Source organism: Montipora foliosa, chromosome 3 (assembly GCF_036669935.1).
Source record: "Montipora foliosa isolate CH-2021 chromosome 3, ASM3666993v2, whole genome shotgun sequence".
NCBI lineage: Eukaryota > Metazoa > Cnidaria > Anthozoa > Scleractinia > Acroporidae > Montipora > Montipora foliosa.
In genome coordinates, this window is record NC_090871.1 from 62,010,710 (window position 1) to 62,030,709 (window position 20,000).

A 20,000-nucleotide genomic window follows, 5' to 3' on the forward strand; every position below is an offset into this window, starting at 1 on the left:
TACGCATGTGTGAATAATGTCGAAAAAAGAACTTGCAACGTTAGATTAAAACCAACTGGAAAGCTCAGTTGCCTAGTATGGTTGTTGAGATTTAGCAAAATTCGATAAAGATATATTTTCATGCCATAATATCTCCTTTCAGACGAGTCCTGAGTTTGGTCACAATGCCCCTCTTCGAGAATACTGACTGAACATGGCCAGTAAAATGTAAATTCCCATTTGATAAAATATGTTCTCATTCGATAGAGTATGCACTTTCATTTCATGCGATAAATACACCTCATTGAATGGTTTAACATATGATACGCGCTGATATTTTGCGAGTTGCGTAATATTTTTCCGAGCCTCGCCAAAGGGGCTAGAAAAAATAAGGGCGTTGTTTGATACTGGTGAAGAATGAGACCTGGCGTATTACGTATTATTTACTACCTATTCAAGAACTGTGAACCGGGACACCTGGTTGTTTTACTGAATGTGTTGGTGTTGCAATTGACGATGACTTGGACAGTGGGTGAAGAGAGGACCACGTTACGTTGACGGTATTATTTGTTTCTGTCAATGCTACCAAGATCGAAAAATGAGAGAACATTTTTGCGTATGATGTAGTCAAGGTATTTGATTCTTTCCCAATTCTCGCTTTACAGTGCCACCCTCCCCCCACCCCTCCCGCCCAATAGCGAATCGATTTGAATAGTTTTAAAGTGGTAAGGCGCAGATATACCACTTAAGTGATCTGAAGTGAATATGATTTGTGTATGAAATGACTTGTAAACTGAATGTAACACATAATACGTTGATTAGTACTTCGCACTTAAATTATAGAATGGCCATCCTATGATTTGGATCAAAATAACAATTAGAATAACACCTGAACTCCATCGCGAATTAGGAACATATTCCCAAATTATATACCACAAAGTATACACCTAAATACTGTGTTTCAGTTGCCTTTTACCCTTACGAATCATTAACGTTAGAGCTGTTATTGTCAAGTGCAGAATACTAATTAACGTATTATGTGTCACATTCAGTTTACATGTTATTCCATACACAAATCATATTGACTTGAGATCACTTAAGTGGTATATCTGCATCTAAGTAGCGTTGAAAGAATCACTTAAACCTTTCAAGAGTGAATTTTCCACTATTTATTAGCTCCGTTTGTGTATATGATACTGTTATTTATGATGGTTTTTAAAGTTTAATGCAGTCCTTCATATTCAGTATTGAATGTAGGACTTTTAAAATGGTAAATAAATAAATAAATACATTCGCGTCTTTTGATCTAAAACGATACGTTACATCATATCCCAAACTTACATTACCATTTCCGAACTTTGAGAATCAAGAACTTTTTTAGGGATTTTATAAACCCCACTAAGCCGTCATCTTTCCCCATTGGCACTTTACTGATACGAAAATGTCGCGTTTCAGTACGTTTTAATACCTAGGGGCATTTAGTTTCGAAGCTACAAGATGAGGGCGCATTGGAATTTCATGTCATTATATTCAGTCTGGGCGAATGAGGGCGCACTGGATGTAATTGTTAAGGTCTTATACCAAAAACTGCTCAAAAAGACACGGCACATCCTACATAAAAACAACACAGTTTAACTCGACTCATCCAGAAACGAAAAAGGAAAACCACGACAGGTATTTGCAACTTAAGATAATATATGGATTTAGCCAAGCTTAAAAGCGGAGCTCCCGTTTCTAGCCCCAGAAAACAGTATAGTGTATATGGAAATAATTATGCTTCTGCATGAAGTACAAAATTAATCGTCATTAGTGTATACAGTTTACAGTGATCAAACACCTCTGAGCTGACAGCAGTAAACTAGCAAGCCTTGCAAACAGTAGGAGTGGCTGTTCGTGCGGGACCTGTACACCGACCTATCATTTGCTATTCACACCGGAGTCTTCTTTGAATGATAAATACAGGTTCTAACCCTAGCCTTGAACGACACAGCCACGCAGTAAGTAAAAAAATGGGTACTTAGACTTAAATACTGTTTATCAGCGCCATTTGAAATGTGTGCTTAAACTTAAATGCGAGAAACACAAGGCAGGCCAGTGACATCGAACGAAGAAGCTATTAATTCGTGAAATTAAAACTGGCATCACTGTCGTCGTTTGATAGCTGAACTATATATAAAAGAATAAAAGACGAGGTAAGACTTTCCGAGTGTTATTGAGCCTGTAGTAATCATTCCAAGGAGACTCCCGTATTAATAGCAAATATAGGTCGGTCTATGGGTCCCGTACGAATAGCCACCTTGCAAACAATAACCGACAATGTTAATCAACAACCGAACTGAAATTACATGCACAGTTATCTCTTTCACAAAAGTTTCCGTTTGACTGATAATATTTATATCTTCTCCGTTCCGTTTTAGAACAACAGCAGAAATCACTATTTGAAAGGTCAAACTAAAACGTAGTAATTCGCTTACTCGACTGCAATTTCACAGTCAAACAAAGCAGCTCACGACTGGACATCCATTTCACACAAAAAACCTATAAATCGAAAGGTATTAATTTAGTGAGTCAGTCGCCGCAGTAGTGATGAATTCAGTCCCAAAACAAGCGACCGTAGCCGGCCATAAAACCGCTTGACAAACAACACACCAACGATTGTTAGAACGCAATCGCTGTTGGAGATTTTGCAGAAAATCGCAGGCGCGAGCTTATGAAATCACTTTTCAAAGTCTTATCTGGCCAAAAAGAACCTAAACCGTCCCAAACATTGCTTATAAGTGCATACGTTGCAGATAAATGTACGGCAATCCAATGAATATAAATTCATACTGCGTCGATAGTTCGGTTATAATTACCCTCGTCCAGAGGTTTTTCTTGAGCCGAGAGAGAGATGCGAAGCGGTAAAGAAGAGTCGTGAAGCAGCGAGAAGAGAAAAAGCTCCCGTTACCTTGGACTTGAACCTCACTTTCATGAAGAGGGCCAGCTGTCAAACGCGTCAAATTGATAATTACAAAAGGGACTTAGCAATCACGCATCCCTTCGGTATTACCAATCAAACGAACCAATCATATTGATTCGCGTATTTGTGAAGATATCAACCAATCCGAGCCTGAGGGTCAGATCCTGACGCTGGCGTCTGCATGAAAGTGAGATTCAGCTCCAAGGTAACCGGAGGTTTTTCTCTTCTCGCCGCTTCGCGACTTGTCTTCACCGCTACGCGGTTCTCCCACGGCTCAAGAAAAACCTCTGTAACCAGGGCAGGTTATAATATGTCTGACGAATAGGGAATCCCTAAAAGAGGGAATTACTAAAACAGGGAACCTCTAAAAGTGGGAATTACTAAAATAGGGAATCTAAAAAAGAGCAAATTACCGAAAGGGGAAATCCCTAAAAAAGAAAATTATTAAAAGGGGGAATCGTTAAAAGGGGGAGTTTCTAAAAGGGGAGTTACTAAAAGAAGGAATCTCTAAAACGGGGAATTTCTAAAAGGGAGAATCTCTAACATCTTTTCAACTCCGAAGAAAGTGTGACAGTCATCAATCACCGGGCATGAAATTAATGGCTTTCAGGTAGCGCTACGTCAAAACATTAGGAAGTCTATCAGCAGTTGGTATTACACGGTTAACTTGTCGTAACATGAAAACCGCCTGCTCCGAAATCATCGACAGACAAACACAGACAGACAGACAGAAATCAAGAATTTTGCTAGCATACAGCACACAGGGGTCGCAACCAAACACAGGAAGACCGTCAAGATTAGTGTAGCTCGCACAACAAGAAGCTATTTTAAAAATAAATATTGTTTCGCTTACTGACTGATAACTTGTCAGGGTGTTTGGGAATGAGTACAAAAGTCTTAAAGAAAATGAGAAAAACAAAAACACGTTGAAAGTTACACGGACCTGGTTGAATGTCTGGCAAACATGGGCGACTAAAAGAAAACTAAACCCAAAACTGGAAGAATACGAGCACGAAAATGTAGCGCGTTTGAGTAACTTTGTTGATAATATAATAAATAAAAAATCGTGTGAACCTGCTCGTGCATTTCGTGATTTATGGTCACTCGTGATGTTTTGAAAGTTCTCAAATTGCACTCGCCTACAGCTCGTGCAATTTTGAGAACTTTCAAAACATCACTCGAAATGCACTCGCGTTCATACGATTTCCCATACAAATTGTTCAGATAAGTGCGAGATGACAACTATCTTTTATGAATTTCAACTTTTTGTAAGTATTAATGTAAATGATGATGACGATGAGTACTGACCGAGGTCTTCATTTCTTGTAGAAAATGACTGCGAAAACTGGAATTTGTAGCTGGTTTATGTTCATGCTGTCATTTCCAAGAACACAGCCTTTGAGCACGGCGCAAACGTTTACCCAGTGGTCTGCCCTCTTCGCTTACTGCGGCGGTGGCTTCAGCCTTCTCGTCTGTCCTCAACTCTGGGAGGTCATTCTGCAGCTGGAATCCTCTGGCCGTTCTGAGGGATATCTTCGTCTTACGGGGCTTGGTGTACTTGGAATCGGCTTCATTTTTGTCATCTTTGCACGGTCCAATCTGCAGGGTCCCTCCCATGTCACTATTCTAGGGTCCATAGTAGGACGGCTTTTGTACGTTAACGGAATCCTGCTTATGATGATCTTAAGGAAAATGATCCCAGTATCCTTTGCTCTCGTGTTTATGATCCTGGATTCTTCGCTTGCTCTGATCACCTTAGTGATATGGTGCCATGAGACAGAAGGCGCCTCATTGAGCCTTTTCATCCAGGAAGTCTTCTTGCCGATCTTGAAGTGCCGTGGGGCAACATCCGGTTCTTCCATAGCCGTAATATTCTTCGTGGGAATCTTCCAATTATTTTTCTGGCTAATTTTTGTCATAAGGCCAGATATTGCACACAGTATTTTTCAGTTAGACCAGTTTCAAGGAAGCTCAAACGGTTACTTAGCGAGCTCCTTTTTTACTACGTCTATCCTTGGTTGGTATCACGTGATAAATGCAACGGCCGTAAATTATCCATTTGTGCCTGCTGCGTTGTTTTACCGTCTTTCCTTGAATATTCCAGCTTTGGTTATATTAGTTTCTCTTGACCAAATTGAACGCAACCTTTTCATGGTCGTGTTCGGATGCGAAATTTGTGTCTCTGTCATTCTTTTGGTATTTGAAATCAGCTCGAAAAAGTGTCTGAAAACTGATGAAAGCGACTCAGAACAAAAAATGATGCTCACTTCCACTGATAAAGAATGATGTTGTCTCGAAATGAAACTTATATTTATGAAACTCAGGCATAATTTTGTCTTTTAGTTTATGCAAAGACTGTATTGGGGTCTGGTGATCGTTCATGAAGCGAAAGGTCGTAAGCGAAATGCATGACGATGTAGATCGATGTATTGTGATCGAACACCGACTGTCAAGGCGAGACTGCATGCGATTATGTCACCTCAGTGCATAGCCTTGCTTTTCATATTTGGCACCATTCGGATAATCATCACAAGGCTAGTAGTTTTGAAGGAGAATGAGTTTAACGTCTGCCACAAGTTCTTCGCAACCTTCCTCCCGTTCCTCAATGCCATCACGGATTTGTTGAATAAGATGCCCTTCTGCATGTTCGTTGAATGATCAATTTTGGTGAACATATCTTCTACTTTGATTATCAGCCTGAGGAAAACCATACCCAACATTAAAGGCAATGCATGATGGTGGTTCCGATTCCAGAAGGATAGTCGACCTTCCGTACCATAAGGCCCATCTCATGAAGTTTTTCTCAATTTGGTTGTAATGGATCTTCAAACTGTTCCCTCCGTGGGCCATGCTTTCCACTTACCTCCGCCGTTAAAGAAGAAAAATATTTTAAATTACTTTATCGACTGTGGTTAAGTATAGCAATAGAATAGACACGCGAATTTAAACTGAAAGTTAATAATGATACTGAATAAGTACTGAAGATTTTGACATGATATTGTTGAGTATTCCTGGAAATCAAACCATGGGAAGGGCGGGGGACTCCCATAAAAAAACGACGGGGTGCTCGTCGTACCTTTTAGGGGTTACAAAAGCAGTTTTGGTTCCTCCTAGGGTGTTTAGCCTCAAAAGTTCCACAGCGGGAGCTTTAGCGGTACCTTTTAGGGTAATGAGTCTAAAAATTATGACAGGAGACATTTGACAATTAACTAGTTTTTAATTTTGTCTAATTAAAACACATAATTTGCAATTGGTACCTCTAAGGGATGAAAAAAAATTCATGCCACTCCTTCAATACAGGATCTTGGTACCTGTTAGGGGTTCTTTTCAAAATTTCTGACGAGCACCTTCGTCCTTTTTATATGGGAGTCCCCCCCCGGAACCAAACAGGCCTTGCCACCTGTCACCATTGTGCGAAATGCAATGCATCTTAGCAAATATCCGGCCGGGTTACCCATAATCCAAAAGGAAAACCACGGTTATCGTTGCACCTGGGTTTTACAACGAACACAAATTTTCGCTGCTTTTCGTCTGCCTTTGGTCGTTTGTTTACCATTTTTGAAAGTCGACAGCTAAATTAAACTTGGTGTGTGCCTCTGTCTGCCTCCGATATTTTCAAAAAATGACATTTTTATTATATATTACTTTTTCATTTTCTTTTCAAGTTGTTATGTCTTCGCGGATAATATATACAAATCGAAACACTAATTGACCTTCTGACAAACATGTATAGACCTGTATTGCATCTCTCTTCGCCAATATATGGGATCAAATAAACTAGAAAGACTTAAGTTAACAATGATGGCTTTTAAAAAGTAAACGACCTCCATATACCGGTAACATACAGCCACTCTCCTGACGCTCCTGCAGAAATTCAAACCAAACCAGGGGCTAAAAGACCATCTTTCTTTCGCTGGGCTATATCCATCCTATGTGTATAGTCTAGGCGTGAGACGACGTATTGAACTTTCACGTACCACTTCAAGTCATTTCGGAGCACTAAAGAAAGTAGACTTCATCGACAGCCCCGTTGAATCTGCTGATCATGAGTGTTTTTTGATTCAATTCGATTCAATGCAAATTCAGCCGGATAACTTCAATGAACGTCAGCCTGTACCTACGCGTCTTCAACGTCTACGCGTCCATCGTTGTATTATCCAGGGGCACCCAACCACCAATTTGTTGGAAAATGTATTATTATACCCCAGTTAATGAAAATAAATGTTATTAAGGCATTTTCAGGTGTTTTTCAGTGTTGCTGGGAAAACATTATCTGTTCCTTTTTCCCAGCAAGACACACAAGAAATTTCCCAGCCAGCTAGATAAAATTGTTTGGTTTTCCAGCCAGCTGATCAAATTTATTTCCCAGCCAGGAATTCCGCGCGCTTTCAAATCCCTCGATCCAAAACGACCGCACAAAAGCGACAAAACCGGGACAAAACAGATTTTTTCCACAAGCACACTCACTCTGACTAGCCGTCGTATGTTTGTGACTACTCTCTAGGAGAGGGAAGGGGTTCTTTTTTTTTTTTTTTTTTTAGTCGTCCTCAGTCTTCAGAGTTTCTACACCCAGCTCGGGCTGAAATGCGTGAAAAAGTCAGTAATTCCCAGGCAAAACCTCTATCAATAACAAAATTTCCCAGCCAGCTCATCGAAACACCTGTATTTTTGCCAGCCAGCAAGATTCCTCTGGGGAACAGATAATGTGAGGAACAGATTCGTTGGGTGCCCCTGATTATCATGGTTTCAGAAAAGAAAACATTAAAAGAAACATGTGCTGGCCAACAGTTTCAATCGTTAAGGAGCAAGATTTTCATGAATCTGTCAGAGTGATTACATTAAACTTTACATCACACAACCAAAATGTTTAATAACTCAAATTTCGCGTACTCAAACAATCAACTTGTCACAGTACAAATGATGATCATGACATTGGTCAAGTAGTGTCACTTCTTCGCCACCTTCCTCCAGTTTCTGTATGTTATCACGGATTTGTTGACGGATTTGTTGAATAAGATGCCCTTCTGCAAGTTGTTGGAATGATGAATTTTGGTGAACATATCTTCTACTTTGATTATCAGCTTCAGGAAAACCATACCCAACATCATAGGCTATGATGGTGGCTGCGAATCCAGAAGGATATGCGCCTTCCGTGCCATAAGGCTTAACGATGACGAATTTCTCGTCAATGTCATCATTACTGAGAATTTGGTCTTTTCCCCCATGGGCCATACATTCCCGCACTTAGGTCTCAGAAGAAGGAAAAACTTTAAACTTACCACAGTGGTTATCTATAATAATAGGCACGAGAATTCGAGAACTGAAAGGTCACGGAAAACGCTGGAAAATATATTTATCAGGATTATGTATTAAAAAAATATCGCATTTCTGATTGGTCAATGACGAATGCATAAATAGCTATACGGAAGTTGCTATGAAAACATAAGACAGCGATGCTGTAATGTTTCGGATCATACGTTACACGTTGAATTAAGTCTAGGTTACTTTTAATTTTAACCTAGGTTGATTTTTTCAACCTAGGTCAAGTTTTTTCAACCTATGTTATTATGAGCTGTCTTAAAAAGGGTTTTCTCTTTTTGGTGGGATGTCATTCATTTTGTATTTGTTTGAAGGTTTGACCTTGCCCTTGACACACCTGAATCAGTGCTGGATGTTTGTCTTCCTGTGTTGGTTTGAGGCGGCAAATGTAAAATATTGGTTATACAGATTTGGCGCTAAACTCCACGAGATTTAGGAATTATATATAGCGAACTAATTTAATTTTGTCATTAAATTTTATTCTGGTCTGTTCTTTTATTTATCATGCTTTCGCTCTTGCGTTAATGAACAAACAAAACCGTTCTTCGTCAGCGACAGACCATGAGGAAGCAGATCATTTGAGTTCTTGATCTTCATCCAACGCATTGTTAGAGACTGTAGGGACCTTTAGATCTACCACGGCGACATCGAGAAAACGTCACCTCAAAATACACCTTTGCGCTAGCAAAATTATGTCTTTGACGATGTATCAGTCAACTCGTTCACTTCGCATTCTCGTCACCAGAGCCTCGGATCATCGGACCCAAGGCTCTGGAAAACTCTATCCAGGAAAAAACGCGCCGTAGGGTTCTTAAAGCCAAAAATTGGTTATTTGAACCTTACGGCGCCTGCTCACTCCTCGCCGGCGCTAACATGAATGCGCCAATTAGTGACGCCTTTGATTGTTCTTCACGAAAACCAATGAGAAGACACTTTGTTTCAGGGTTCCCCAGATCTCTTCCCTCCCTCAGTCAAGAGAAGAGCTCTGGGGTCGTGATTGGTTCACTTTGCACAAATTAAGCGACGTATGGTAACCCTGAAAACAAGTTGGATACGAGCAATTTCAGAGTAAGAATAGTAAATGAAACGTTAACATATGTATGCTCGCGTTGTCGTCCAGTCAAAGCCTCAAATTTGGTGCGTGCTAAAATGCGTGCTGCACGTGTACAACGATTATTTTTTCCCTTATTTTTCCCCTTTTAACCAATGATATTATTGTTTTATGGTGTTGTCGTTGTTATAGCTGGACGGGTGTTGTTTCTTAAGCACTGTCCACACGCATCCGGATATTTGCGAAAACGGGGTTTTTTTCTCTGTAAATGAATTCTACGTACACACCTAGTGTTTGCGAATCGTATTTGCCCGTCCACACGAATACGCGAAAACAATTCGAAAACGCTGACCTCCACATATAAAGCATGCGTGCGCGTGCGCTCTCTATGGTATCACGAGCTTCTGATGCATTCTCGTCACCAGAGCCCCGGATCGACCCAAGGCTCTGGGAAACTCTATGTAGAAGAACATGCGCCGTAGAGTTCTTATAGCCAAAAATTGGCTATTTGAACCTTACGACGCCTGCACACTCCTCGCGCTAAAATGAATTCACCAATTAGAGTCGCTTTTGATTGTTCTTCACGAAAACCAATGAGAACACACTTTGTTTCAGGGTTCCCCAGAGCTCCTCTTTCCCTTAGTCAAGGGAAGAGCTCTGGGGTCGAGATTGGTTCTGATGTTATCGTATTCACCCGTCCACACGAATACGATAAACCTCCGTTTTTAAAAATCTGCAATCTGGAGCGCATTTCAAAAAACCTTCGTTTTCGGTGACAGATGGATAAAGCGCCGTATTCTTGTGGGCGGGAGGAAAAAACGGAGAATAAAATCTCTGTTTTGGAAATTACCGGATATGTGAGGACGGATAAAACTATGACGAAAAGGACCGCCTTTCGCCCCTTCGCCCCTTCGCCCACACCGAACAACCCAATTATTGAATGTTTTCAGTTAATTTTGAGGGCTTATAAATGCATGATTCCCTGCCACTTATTTGAATAAGAATAACATCTGTTGTATTCTGAACCGTTTTTCAAATGTCGCCGCAACTTTTCTGGAACCCGCGTTGGCAGAAACGTTTGTATATTTGACGAATACTTAATCTCCAAACATATTTTTCTAACCGGATAATATGAATTTCATGCTTTGAGCCAAGGTCATTACACCACTTGTCACGATATTTTTGTACAAGCTCTTGCCGCCTTATGCCCTATTTTCAAAATCTTGGCACCACGCTAAAAAAAAAAGGAATCGCGCAAGATCATCAAGTTTATATTTGCTTGTATTGCGCTATTCCCCTTGTTCTCTTTCAACGAAACTTTCAGATCCACTGAGTTCTAGAAAAGGCGCCGCTAGCGTTTCAATTAGGACGTTTTCGGCGTTCTTTTGATTGTTTTTTAAGACGGCGGCAAAACCGAGCGCGATATTCAAAAGCTCTGAATATACAGGAGATAACACTTAGCATATCAAGAACTTTCGCCGTTGTTTCCAATCTCAGTCCAAGATAACAAATTCCGAAATTATGTAATCAACTGGAATTCACTTCGACTCTAGGATTCAAGGATTCTATCTTTGCCAGCGAAGTTGACTGCAGACAACTCTACAAAAAATCTAGAGATTTAGAGCTGTACATCAAAATAAGCCACGGTGTGCTCTTATTTTACGCCTCGCCGATACCATTATAGGGAAACATCAGTTGATTTTCAAGTGTTTGTTTTCTGCAGTCGATAATTCTGTTTTTGAAAAGTTGAAACTATCAAAAACTTTTCTCAGAGCAAGTCAGTTTAACTTCGACCTTATGCAACCGCTGGTAAAAACTTGACTTTTGCGCCAATATGAAAGTCATCAACATTCGCCTTAGAAACGCATGGTCTTGCTTCGGGAACGTTGTGTGTCATAAGTATCCCCTACTTAAAAAAAAAAATCGAATCACCCAGAAGCGTAGATCGCCGATATTCGACTCATCGGAAAGTCATTTTCGTTAAAGACGTGATCAAAACAGATCAGTTGAGAGCCTAGATACTCGCAGGGCGGTATGCTCTTAAAGCGAACAAGGATAATGCGATCTATATAATCAACGAAAACATTCAAACTAAGCAAACTAACTATACTCAAAAGTAAATTAGTGAAGAAAACAAACAAATTTAAAAACAAAAACAACAACAACAATACAAACACGTGAGTCAATTTAGGTGACAACTTTCGTTCTTCCGTCCAGTACAGTTCCAAACGTAAATTAAACAATGACGAAGAGTGAGCCTGAAAGATTTACTCTTGCCCAGATTTGAATTAATTTTCTTGGATCAAAGAATTGGGAATATTCCCTTAAAATTCAAATTTGAGTTTTACAATACAAATGTTCTCTTCTCAAAAATCAAACTTCATTTCTGCTTATACCTTTTAGTGTTATTACTTATAGCATATCTAAGTCTTTATGCCTTCCTAGAGCTATTTTAGTTTAATTTACTTCTAGCTGTTTTTATATTAGTTGCCATTTAATCTACTATAATGGCGGTGGAGAACTAGAAAGCTTTTAATTTGCTGCTGCCAACGAAATTAAATCCCTTTTTAAATTTAATTCCATTTACCATATATATCCTTGTTTCGTAATTTATTTTGTTTGTGTAAATCATTGTTTATAGCGTAAATCAATAAAGACTGAAATGAAGAAATGAAATGGAACACAAGACTAGTTTTGCGATGCCGCCGGTGGAGTACTCTACTAATATAATTTAGATTTCAAGCCAACTTGGAAGTGGTCATTTTGTGTGTTAATTATAAAACCGTAGAGGATATGAAACATGAAAATGATATATCTGACTGTAAAAACTCAATCCCCTGACATGCGACTAGAAACCAAAATTTGAGACCACATTGGTGTGAACAGGTTGCTCTCAGAATTGAGCCAGAACCCTAGTCCCACCTTAGCCCAGTGTCTACGGTACTCCCAAGGAAAGAGTAAATAATCAGCCAAGCAAAGCATAAATGCTTTGAATGATCAAAACCAATCGCTCGGGACTAAAGGCGTGGTTTTCCCACGAAATGATCCCTTAGCTGATCAACACAACCGGAAAAAAACAAAGCTCAACAACCACGACTTCATGAAACTTCTGCGTTATTCCAACCAAAATATCACTAAACAAAAACTTAGTGCGAAAGCAGGAACAATATATTTTGCGCGTACTTTGCAATTTTCAAACTCTTTCAGACTGTCAGAGTGCTTTTAAAATTCTATTTGTCGAGTCGTTTACTTATTTCCAGACACTATATTTAAAACTTACAAGTGCTTGGCCTTTTAAGATGGCAGTATATCGAACCTGAAAGTCATGTCTGTTTCCTCAGGACAGAACCTTTAATTTTGTGAAGGGTTTTTGTTGGTGCGGTCTGGGAAGTCTCACGCAAAGTAAAACTAGCGTCTAGACATTAAATATGAGCTGCAATTTACTTTTCTGCTGAGTCAAGTTTAAGAGATTGTTTTTCCTGCCCGGTGCTTCTTTAGAGAACGCCGAAAACAGTCCAATCGAGAAGAAAAGACGCATTTTAATTTCATCTTGCGAATGGAGGTTTTCCTCCGTAACAAGCTTACAGCAAATGAACACTACCTCGTGGAGATCGATTGCTTGATTGCTGGAGACTACTGGGGCTAAAGTTGATGTAATATTATAGTGAACACTTATTATATATTTTATCAAAGCCGTTAATATCGAAGCCAAGGGTTTCGCTGTAGACATGCAAGAATTAACCCACTGAAATGTCGGTAGAATCAGGTATTAGGTAGAATCTTTCCGTCTTTTACCGGTTGGGCTTCATCCTTATCGTCATCATATCTTGGATTTTAGAGGAGCTTGGTGTAGCTATTACCTCTGAGCATGATATACCTCATAGCTAGGACAGACCGCAACACCCGCCCGCACTCTTTGCGAATGGTACGTGGGTTCTTACGTCCCACAGCGTTCTGAACATTGAGGGGTTGTAAGACAGGGCCTACGGTTAATTAACGTTTATTATCCTTATCCGAGAATAGTATAAAGTGTAGTACCATTTTCAGATGTCATTTTACAAAGGCAGCGCTTTCTCCTCAGTTATTTAAAGTCCCTGAGTGTTGGTCCGGCCTGAGTTTTGATCCCGCGACCTAACACAGACGGAGGTTCCGAGTAGCCGAAGCTTGTTTCCCTTTCGTAAACGGTCGTTGCCATATCTCAGAACGGTCGTTGCCATTTGAAACGGTCGATTCCATTTTTTAGCTCTGAATCTACACTCAGTAGGTCTAAGAACTCAAAAGGTTGCGGTTACAGGGAGTTTTGTCTTGCTGGTCATATGAGTTAGGGTTCGGGTTAAGGTTCTGTTTAGGGTGAGGGCTAAGAACCCGAGTTCGAGTCTTGAAATTTTCGGACTCTTTTTTTCCTTCAGTTTTTCTTTTATAAATGTTTTTTTTCCTTTTTTGTCTTAAATTTTGTTAATGTTTTTTTTTTAGTTTGTTCCTTTAATTTTCTTTGAAGTGAAGTGTGTAGTCAAACGTTATAAATGGCAACGACCGTTTACGAAAGGGAAATCTGCGTAGCCGAAGTGAAAAGCTAAGTCCTCTAACCAAAGACTTGATTTTCCATCAACAACAGCTTGCACCTCACCACATGTTTTAAAACGCTGCGACAATCGTAAGTCATGTCGTATAGGCCTATCGTAAGCCATATAAGCTTGCCGCATGCACCAAAATCGCACTGTGTAAATCGGCCCGAAGAACTTTGGTTTGTGACCCAAGCGGCGGACACTGCGTATTTCGTTCTTCGATTTAAATTGCTCGTCGTCATTCGCCAAATATCAATGGTCTTGCTGGATCTTCGGTGTCTTCTAGAATTTTTTGTACTACGTAACCACGGATATAATAGTCGAAAGCATATAAACACCTAACTATGGCGTTTTTTAAAACGAGCATTTTGTCGAGGGCTTTTGATATGGTCAAAGCGGTGACTTATAAGTGATATATACAAACATCCTGTCTATACAGCGCGGTTGACTTTAATGTAAGCATTCACTCAAAACATAAGCCCGGTCCCCACTCGTGCTTATCGCACAAGTGTAAGTTCAATCACGAGTTTTGCGACGTTCACACGGTGAAACAAGCCGAGGAGAATTTGGCATACGCAAGTGTAGTGACGTCGGAGAAGATCCAGTAAGATTCAAGATGGCGTGCGAATTGTCGTGCTTTGTGTTATGCTTATTTTATTACGCCCGTTCCCACACCGTGACGATTTTTCTTACGTTTATGCTTGTGCTTATCGCACAAGTGCAAGAGAACCAGGCTATGCGCCTACAATGAAGTTGAAACGTCACATGCAGCATTTATAAATTTAGTAATAAAATCTCAAAGGAAGAGTTTAAGAAACGCGACGGCTATGATAAAGACAACACCACAAGACAATAATATGATTGGTTAAAAGAGGAAAAAGAATCGTGCTGTATATTGTAGCGACTAAAAACAACAACAACAACAACAACAACAACAGATACACACATTTAAGAACTAAGGCAAAAAATAAGCAGAAGTGTTATGATAAGCAAAAAGTTTGTTCGAAAACGCCCGGAAAATAAAGAATTAACACACGGCATTTTTGCATGATAGCACTCGCCTCGACTCGAAGTGTTACAAAGACATGTTACAGTATAATGAAAGGAAATTATAACAATTAAGTTACATTAGCCTGAAATGATGGTGGAAAAACACAAGAAGTGTCAGATTCCATTAGACCCTGTTTGAGTTTCTGCGGTAGTCCGGCAATCATTTTGTAAATTTTCCCCCAGGAATCGAATACTTACAACAGGAAAACTGACTGAATGCATGAATTTCATACTCTGCTCTGTTCAATAATTATAAGCAGAACTTCTACGCCCTGGTCAAACGGTGAATGCCAGTTAACAATTATTCCACGAGACCGATAAAACAGCTAACGAAGCGCGTTGTCGATTTGGATTTAATGTACCAATCTCATGCCGCTCCATTAAATCTTAATCAGTGAGCTCTGAACGTTTGCATCTTCGAGCCACGGATGTTTCATCCTGGCAATACACCTAGCGCGGTATATAAACTGATAACAGAGAATTAATGAGCCAATCAGATTGCTAGGAACGCAATGGCCGCCTGACACCCGAGACGTTAAAGTCTTCTGAGTTGGAGACGACTTTAGCGTCTGGTATCAAAACACTTCATTAGGAAGACGTGTCTGAGGACGTTAAAGTCTTCTGTTAAGTGCTTCTCTGATCTGCACTTAATAGACGACGTAACGTCTCTGATGCTTGTTTTAAACGGAACTAAAGATAATTTGGCCCGAAAGGGGCACGAGTAAAGCACGCCAGTGGTTTCAAGAGTGAGAAATTCATTCAGTCGCGGCAAATTGGAATTGATATCGAGTTGCAAAATAATCCAAGATAGATTTAAGTAATTTGTGAGTTGAGTTCAGAAAAACAGCAGCACGCCGTTTGAAATTAAGGGTGCTTTCCTTTTGTCAGAACTGGCTGACAAGACCGCCAGTTTGCAAAGAAAATGCAACAATTTGAAGGTACACTTGCATGATAATCCCTCATATTCTGCCAGAGGAGTATATATCATCCTCGAAGTGTGTTAGTTTGAAGGCGTGTAAAGTTATTCCTTCCAAATGTCTGATCTTGCCGGTAAGTTCTGTCAAATGGAAAGCGTCGAGCTAACTGCGGAACGACAACGGCGACGGCAACGAGAACGTCCGCGAGACAGTCACAAATTTGCATAATTTTTTGGCAAAAACAATAGTTTTTCACGCCCTGTACGTGCGTTTTTCTCTTTTGTCCATTTCTTTGCCGTTGTATGCAAAACAACAACGTGAAATGGCCAAATTTTAGGTGTTATGAGGAACGTCAGCATTTGTTGATAAATTTTCGTTTTCTCCCGTTAAATTAAGCGCCGTTCCGACCTCAGGTAACCCAGGCTCACTGTGTGTGCCACATAGGTAAATATAGAGAACATATGAGGCGAAGTTTAGGTCTAGAAATTTGCAAGAAAATGGAAATAAAAATCAATGAAACTTACCATGTGGTGAGTTGTTGTTGTCTTTAAGTTTCGGGAAAAATGGTCCCCGTTCACCTTCCTTCATAGTATAGTGACAAGGTAGGAGACGGAAGCCAGCTTAGGGACTCCGATCGACCCAAAACAAGCACGATTTTTTTCGCGAAAATCGCATCCAGTCGCTAAACAAACACGCCAGGCTCGTGGAACATGAATTTCTCTAAACCATGAATCCAATGAAGCATCTCCAGGTAGCAACGCGAAACCACCAGACTCCGTAGAACTTGTAAGTTAAGCTGCTAAAATGGCGGCCAGAAACCGTTGTCCTCGCAAAGTGTCCAATTCAAAATGGCACTGAACTCGGGACGCCTGGTGACGAATATAATAAGTTCTGGAGGGAGGGGAGTCCCAAATTGCTAAAAACAAAACTCACTTTTGTACCAGGATAAAAGACAAACTCAAGGGATACTGTTACTTGTGATTTCAATGAGAATGACGGAAGTCCCTCGAAACACGTTTGTAAAATGAAAAAAAATGTGCTGTTTTTGAGAACTTAATCCTTGTATTCAGTTCAGCATTGCAGACGAGCGGCATTTGAAACAGTTCTCAGATGCCTGACGGTACTTAGGGCATAATAAAGGAACTGAATGTATGGAGCCGGTCAGTTTACTGTCAAGGGGCCAGGCTATGAATTAATGTCATTGTCTGAGTAGACTAACACGTCTCACCATTTGCAGATGTTACTAAAATGGTTACATTTTTTCTTCACTCCTCTGAAGAACCCGAATGTTTTTTTGCTTGAAGGAGGAAGTCCTCAAGCGCCCACTTGAAGCTCTACCTAGGCCAGATTGATCTTAGACTGAATCATTGTGTAGAATTTCAAAAGTTAAAAATATCTTACTTTAAGAAGTTTACGCAGATGGATTCACAACGAACACAACGAAAGCCTTTTAATAATGTTTAACATCGCCGTTTCATTCGCCCGATGTGAAGGAATCTAAAATCTGGAATCCAGCAAAAGTGAGGCTTTGGAATCCGGAATCCAGACTGAGGAATCCGGAATCCAATGTATGGAATCCAGAATCCACACATTTCTATAAAATGCAGGATCCATTTCGGCGGAGCCGGTGCGTTTGGAATCCAGAATCCAGGACTCGGGATCCAGGCTCCACGGGCTGGGGACCACCTGGATTCCTTTGCATGTACACTGTCATTCCCAGAAGAACAACAGAACACTCTGTCATGTAATCTTCACGAAACGTCCTCCACTTGAAAAGAGGCACTGTTTTGCCGGCGTTAGCCCTCAACTTGGATTTCCTAAGCTCATTACCAAGATATCTAAACGTTTTCCTCTTTTGTGAGAGAGGAAGGCAGTTGGCTTAAAGTTCTTTCCTCTTTTTCCAAACATTTCTCTGGAGAACCGCGCATCGGTGGCTCAGTTGGTTGAACACCGGGCTGTCACGCGGGAGGTCGTGAGTTCAACTCCGGCCAGACCAAAACTCAGGGTCTTTAAATAACTGAGGAGAAAGTGCTGCCTTTGTAATTACATCTGCAAAATGGTTAGACTCTCTAGTCTTCTCGGATAAGGACGATAAGCCGGAGGTCCCGTCTCACAACCCTTCAATGTTCATAATCCTGTGGGACGTAAAAGAACCCACACACTTGTCGCAAAGAGTGGGGCATGTAGTTCCCGGTGTTGTGGTCTGTCTTCTGTGATGTATCATGGTTGGGAGGTTAACTGCTCGGAGGAATTAGCTACACCAAGCTACTCTAAAAATCCGAGGGTAAATAAAGATATATGATGATATGAGAACAGTTTTGGGTCGATTTGGTTGGAGGAAAATCAATTATATCGCCTATGTGTGGTCTCACATATCATGCAACCAAGATTCCATTACCCAAGAGTAACAATCTGGTATCAGGTTTGCCCCTGTCAGCGTGAAATAAACAACAGACCAAATCTTGTACGGAAATCTTTCGTTTCTTTAAGCTTGCGCAGAAGAGACGAAGACTCTGGGTACGAGATGCAGGCACAGACCTTAACAAAGTCGGGCCCCTCGCTCTTCTTGGCAAAGTAGATCTTCAAATAATTTATGCATTAAAACCTATTCAGCATAGCCGACGACCAGGGTGACCGCAAACGCAACGGAAGAAAGGAGGTGTTCTTTGGCTAGTCTCCAAACGAGGGAATGTCAAGTATGTAACGGAAAAGGGGAGCCATGTACTGATTTCATTCACCCGTATCGACGCCAATCAGGCACAACCTCTTGTGAAATTAGAGAGTAGACCCTTAGGGGCGAAGAAATTTGCCACTTCCTGTTAAACGAAGTGTCAATAATTCGCACTTAATATCTTTGTGTCATATATAATCTGCAAACGGCGTGTCCGTTCCGAGTTGACGTGCCAAATTCTTTCTGAACAAATTATGGGACTTTATAGCAAGTCGGCTTGTACAGCACAATAGAGCAAAGTAAGACAATAGATATGCTTTAAAAGTCGATTCCTGTCATTTGGTGGCAAGTTCACGACGTCGAAGTCGACGAAACGTCACCAAAAAAAATATTACTTTGCACTATGGAGTATTCTCTATCATTAAATTTCGTTCACGCCGCACCAATGTGGGCGAAGTATTCTAAAAGTGAAGTGGTACAAGCTGTTTCAGAGTAAAATAGAGATTCCGGAAAGGTTCACATTTGTATGTTCACGTTGTTGTTGAAACTTCAAATTTGGTGATTTCAAGGCGTTGTCATGCAGAGAACCGCAAAAATATGTGCTAACATGCGTACCGCACGTGCAGCACGATTATTTTTCTTCTTTTAACCAACTAAATTATTGTTTTGTGCCGCTGTCGACTGACGAATCATTAGGAGCAACTAAACAGTTATCCATAATTAATATTAACAAAAATAGCGTTTGTCTATTTTAAAAACTTTAATTTTGCACTCCGTAGAATCTTTTTTTCCTGAATTACATCGGTCGAACAAGTTTTCACCCAAACAACTTATGTCCTGCGCTGCAGTGCAAAATACACTCGTGCCGATTGGTGCATTGCTTTCACGTGATACGGCAAACTAGGCGGTAATGGGAAGGATGCTTGACATAAAAACAATTAAACTCTTTTATTTTCCTTTTTTGTTTCGGGAAGTTGGTATGTGTAATTGAAAACCACCGAAGTTCAGTCGAGTTTTATTTCCACTTATGTACAGCTGAAATGCAGGCACAAAGCGAAATTCTGCCGAATTCGCCACAAGTCGCCCTCTTGGTGAAATCTGCCATTTTTGCCCTTGCCTGCTTAAAATATCTTAAATTTTGGGCGTGACATTTGCTGTTTGCAATAAACGAGATGCTAATGTTCGAAAAAACGGATACTCTAGCAGGCTAATTATTACCTAATTATAAACAACTTCTGAAACCTCAAGCCATTGTCTTCATTTGTTATTTGAGTTATTTCCGTCCATGTTCAGTTTCCGCATCGTTAAATAACTAAGAGCGTGTCACTAGAGAGATTTACCAAAGAGCCATAATGGCTCTTGATTTAGCATAGCATTTACGGCAAAAAGGCAAAGATCAAGCTGTGAAATTTGCGTTTTCCCAAAATCCTGAGAGACTTGTTTGATTGTAGCTGGTTTCTTTCCCGAAAGAGAAAGACATCGAAATTTT

At 40.4% G+C, this 20,000-nt stretch overlaps 1 protein-coding gene across 2 annotated transcripts in view; it reads left to right on the plus strand.

The window, feature by feature from the left end:
* The window catches only part of LOC137995071 (uncharacterized), a 6,883-nt gene extending 156 nt beyond the window's left edge, over positions 1 to 6,727 (plus strand). Inside the window, exons 1-2 of one of the 2 annotated variants that reach the window (XM_068840660.1) lie at positions 1,518 to 1,653; positions 4,268 to 6,727. In XM_068840660.1, coding sequence (XP_068696761.1) covers positions 4,271 to 5,224 — 954 coding nt within the window. In that variant the 5' untranslated portion in view covers positions 1,518 to 1,653; positions 4,268 to 4,270 and the 3' untranslated portion in view covers positions 5,225 to 6,727. Of the gene's footprint in view, positions 1 to 1,517; positions 1,654 to 4,267 lie in introns of those variants that run through there. The other variant, XM_068840661.1, reaches the window with a different exon arrangement.
* Positions 6,728 to 20,000: the final 13,273 nt, after the last annotated feature.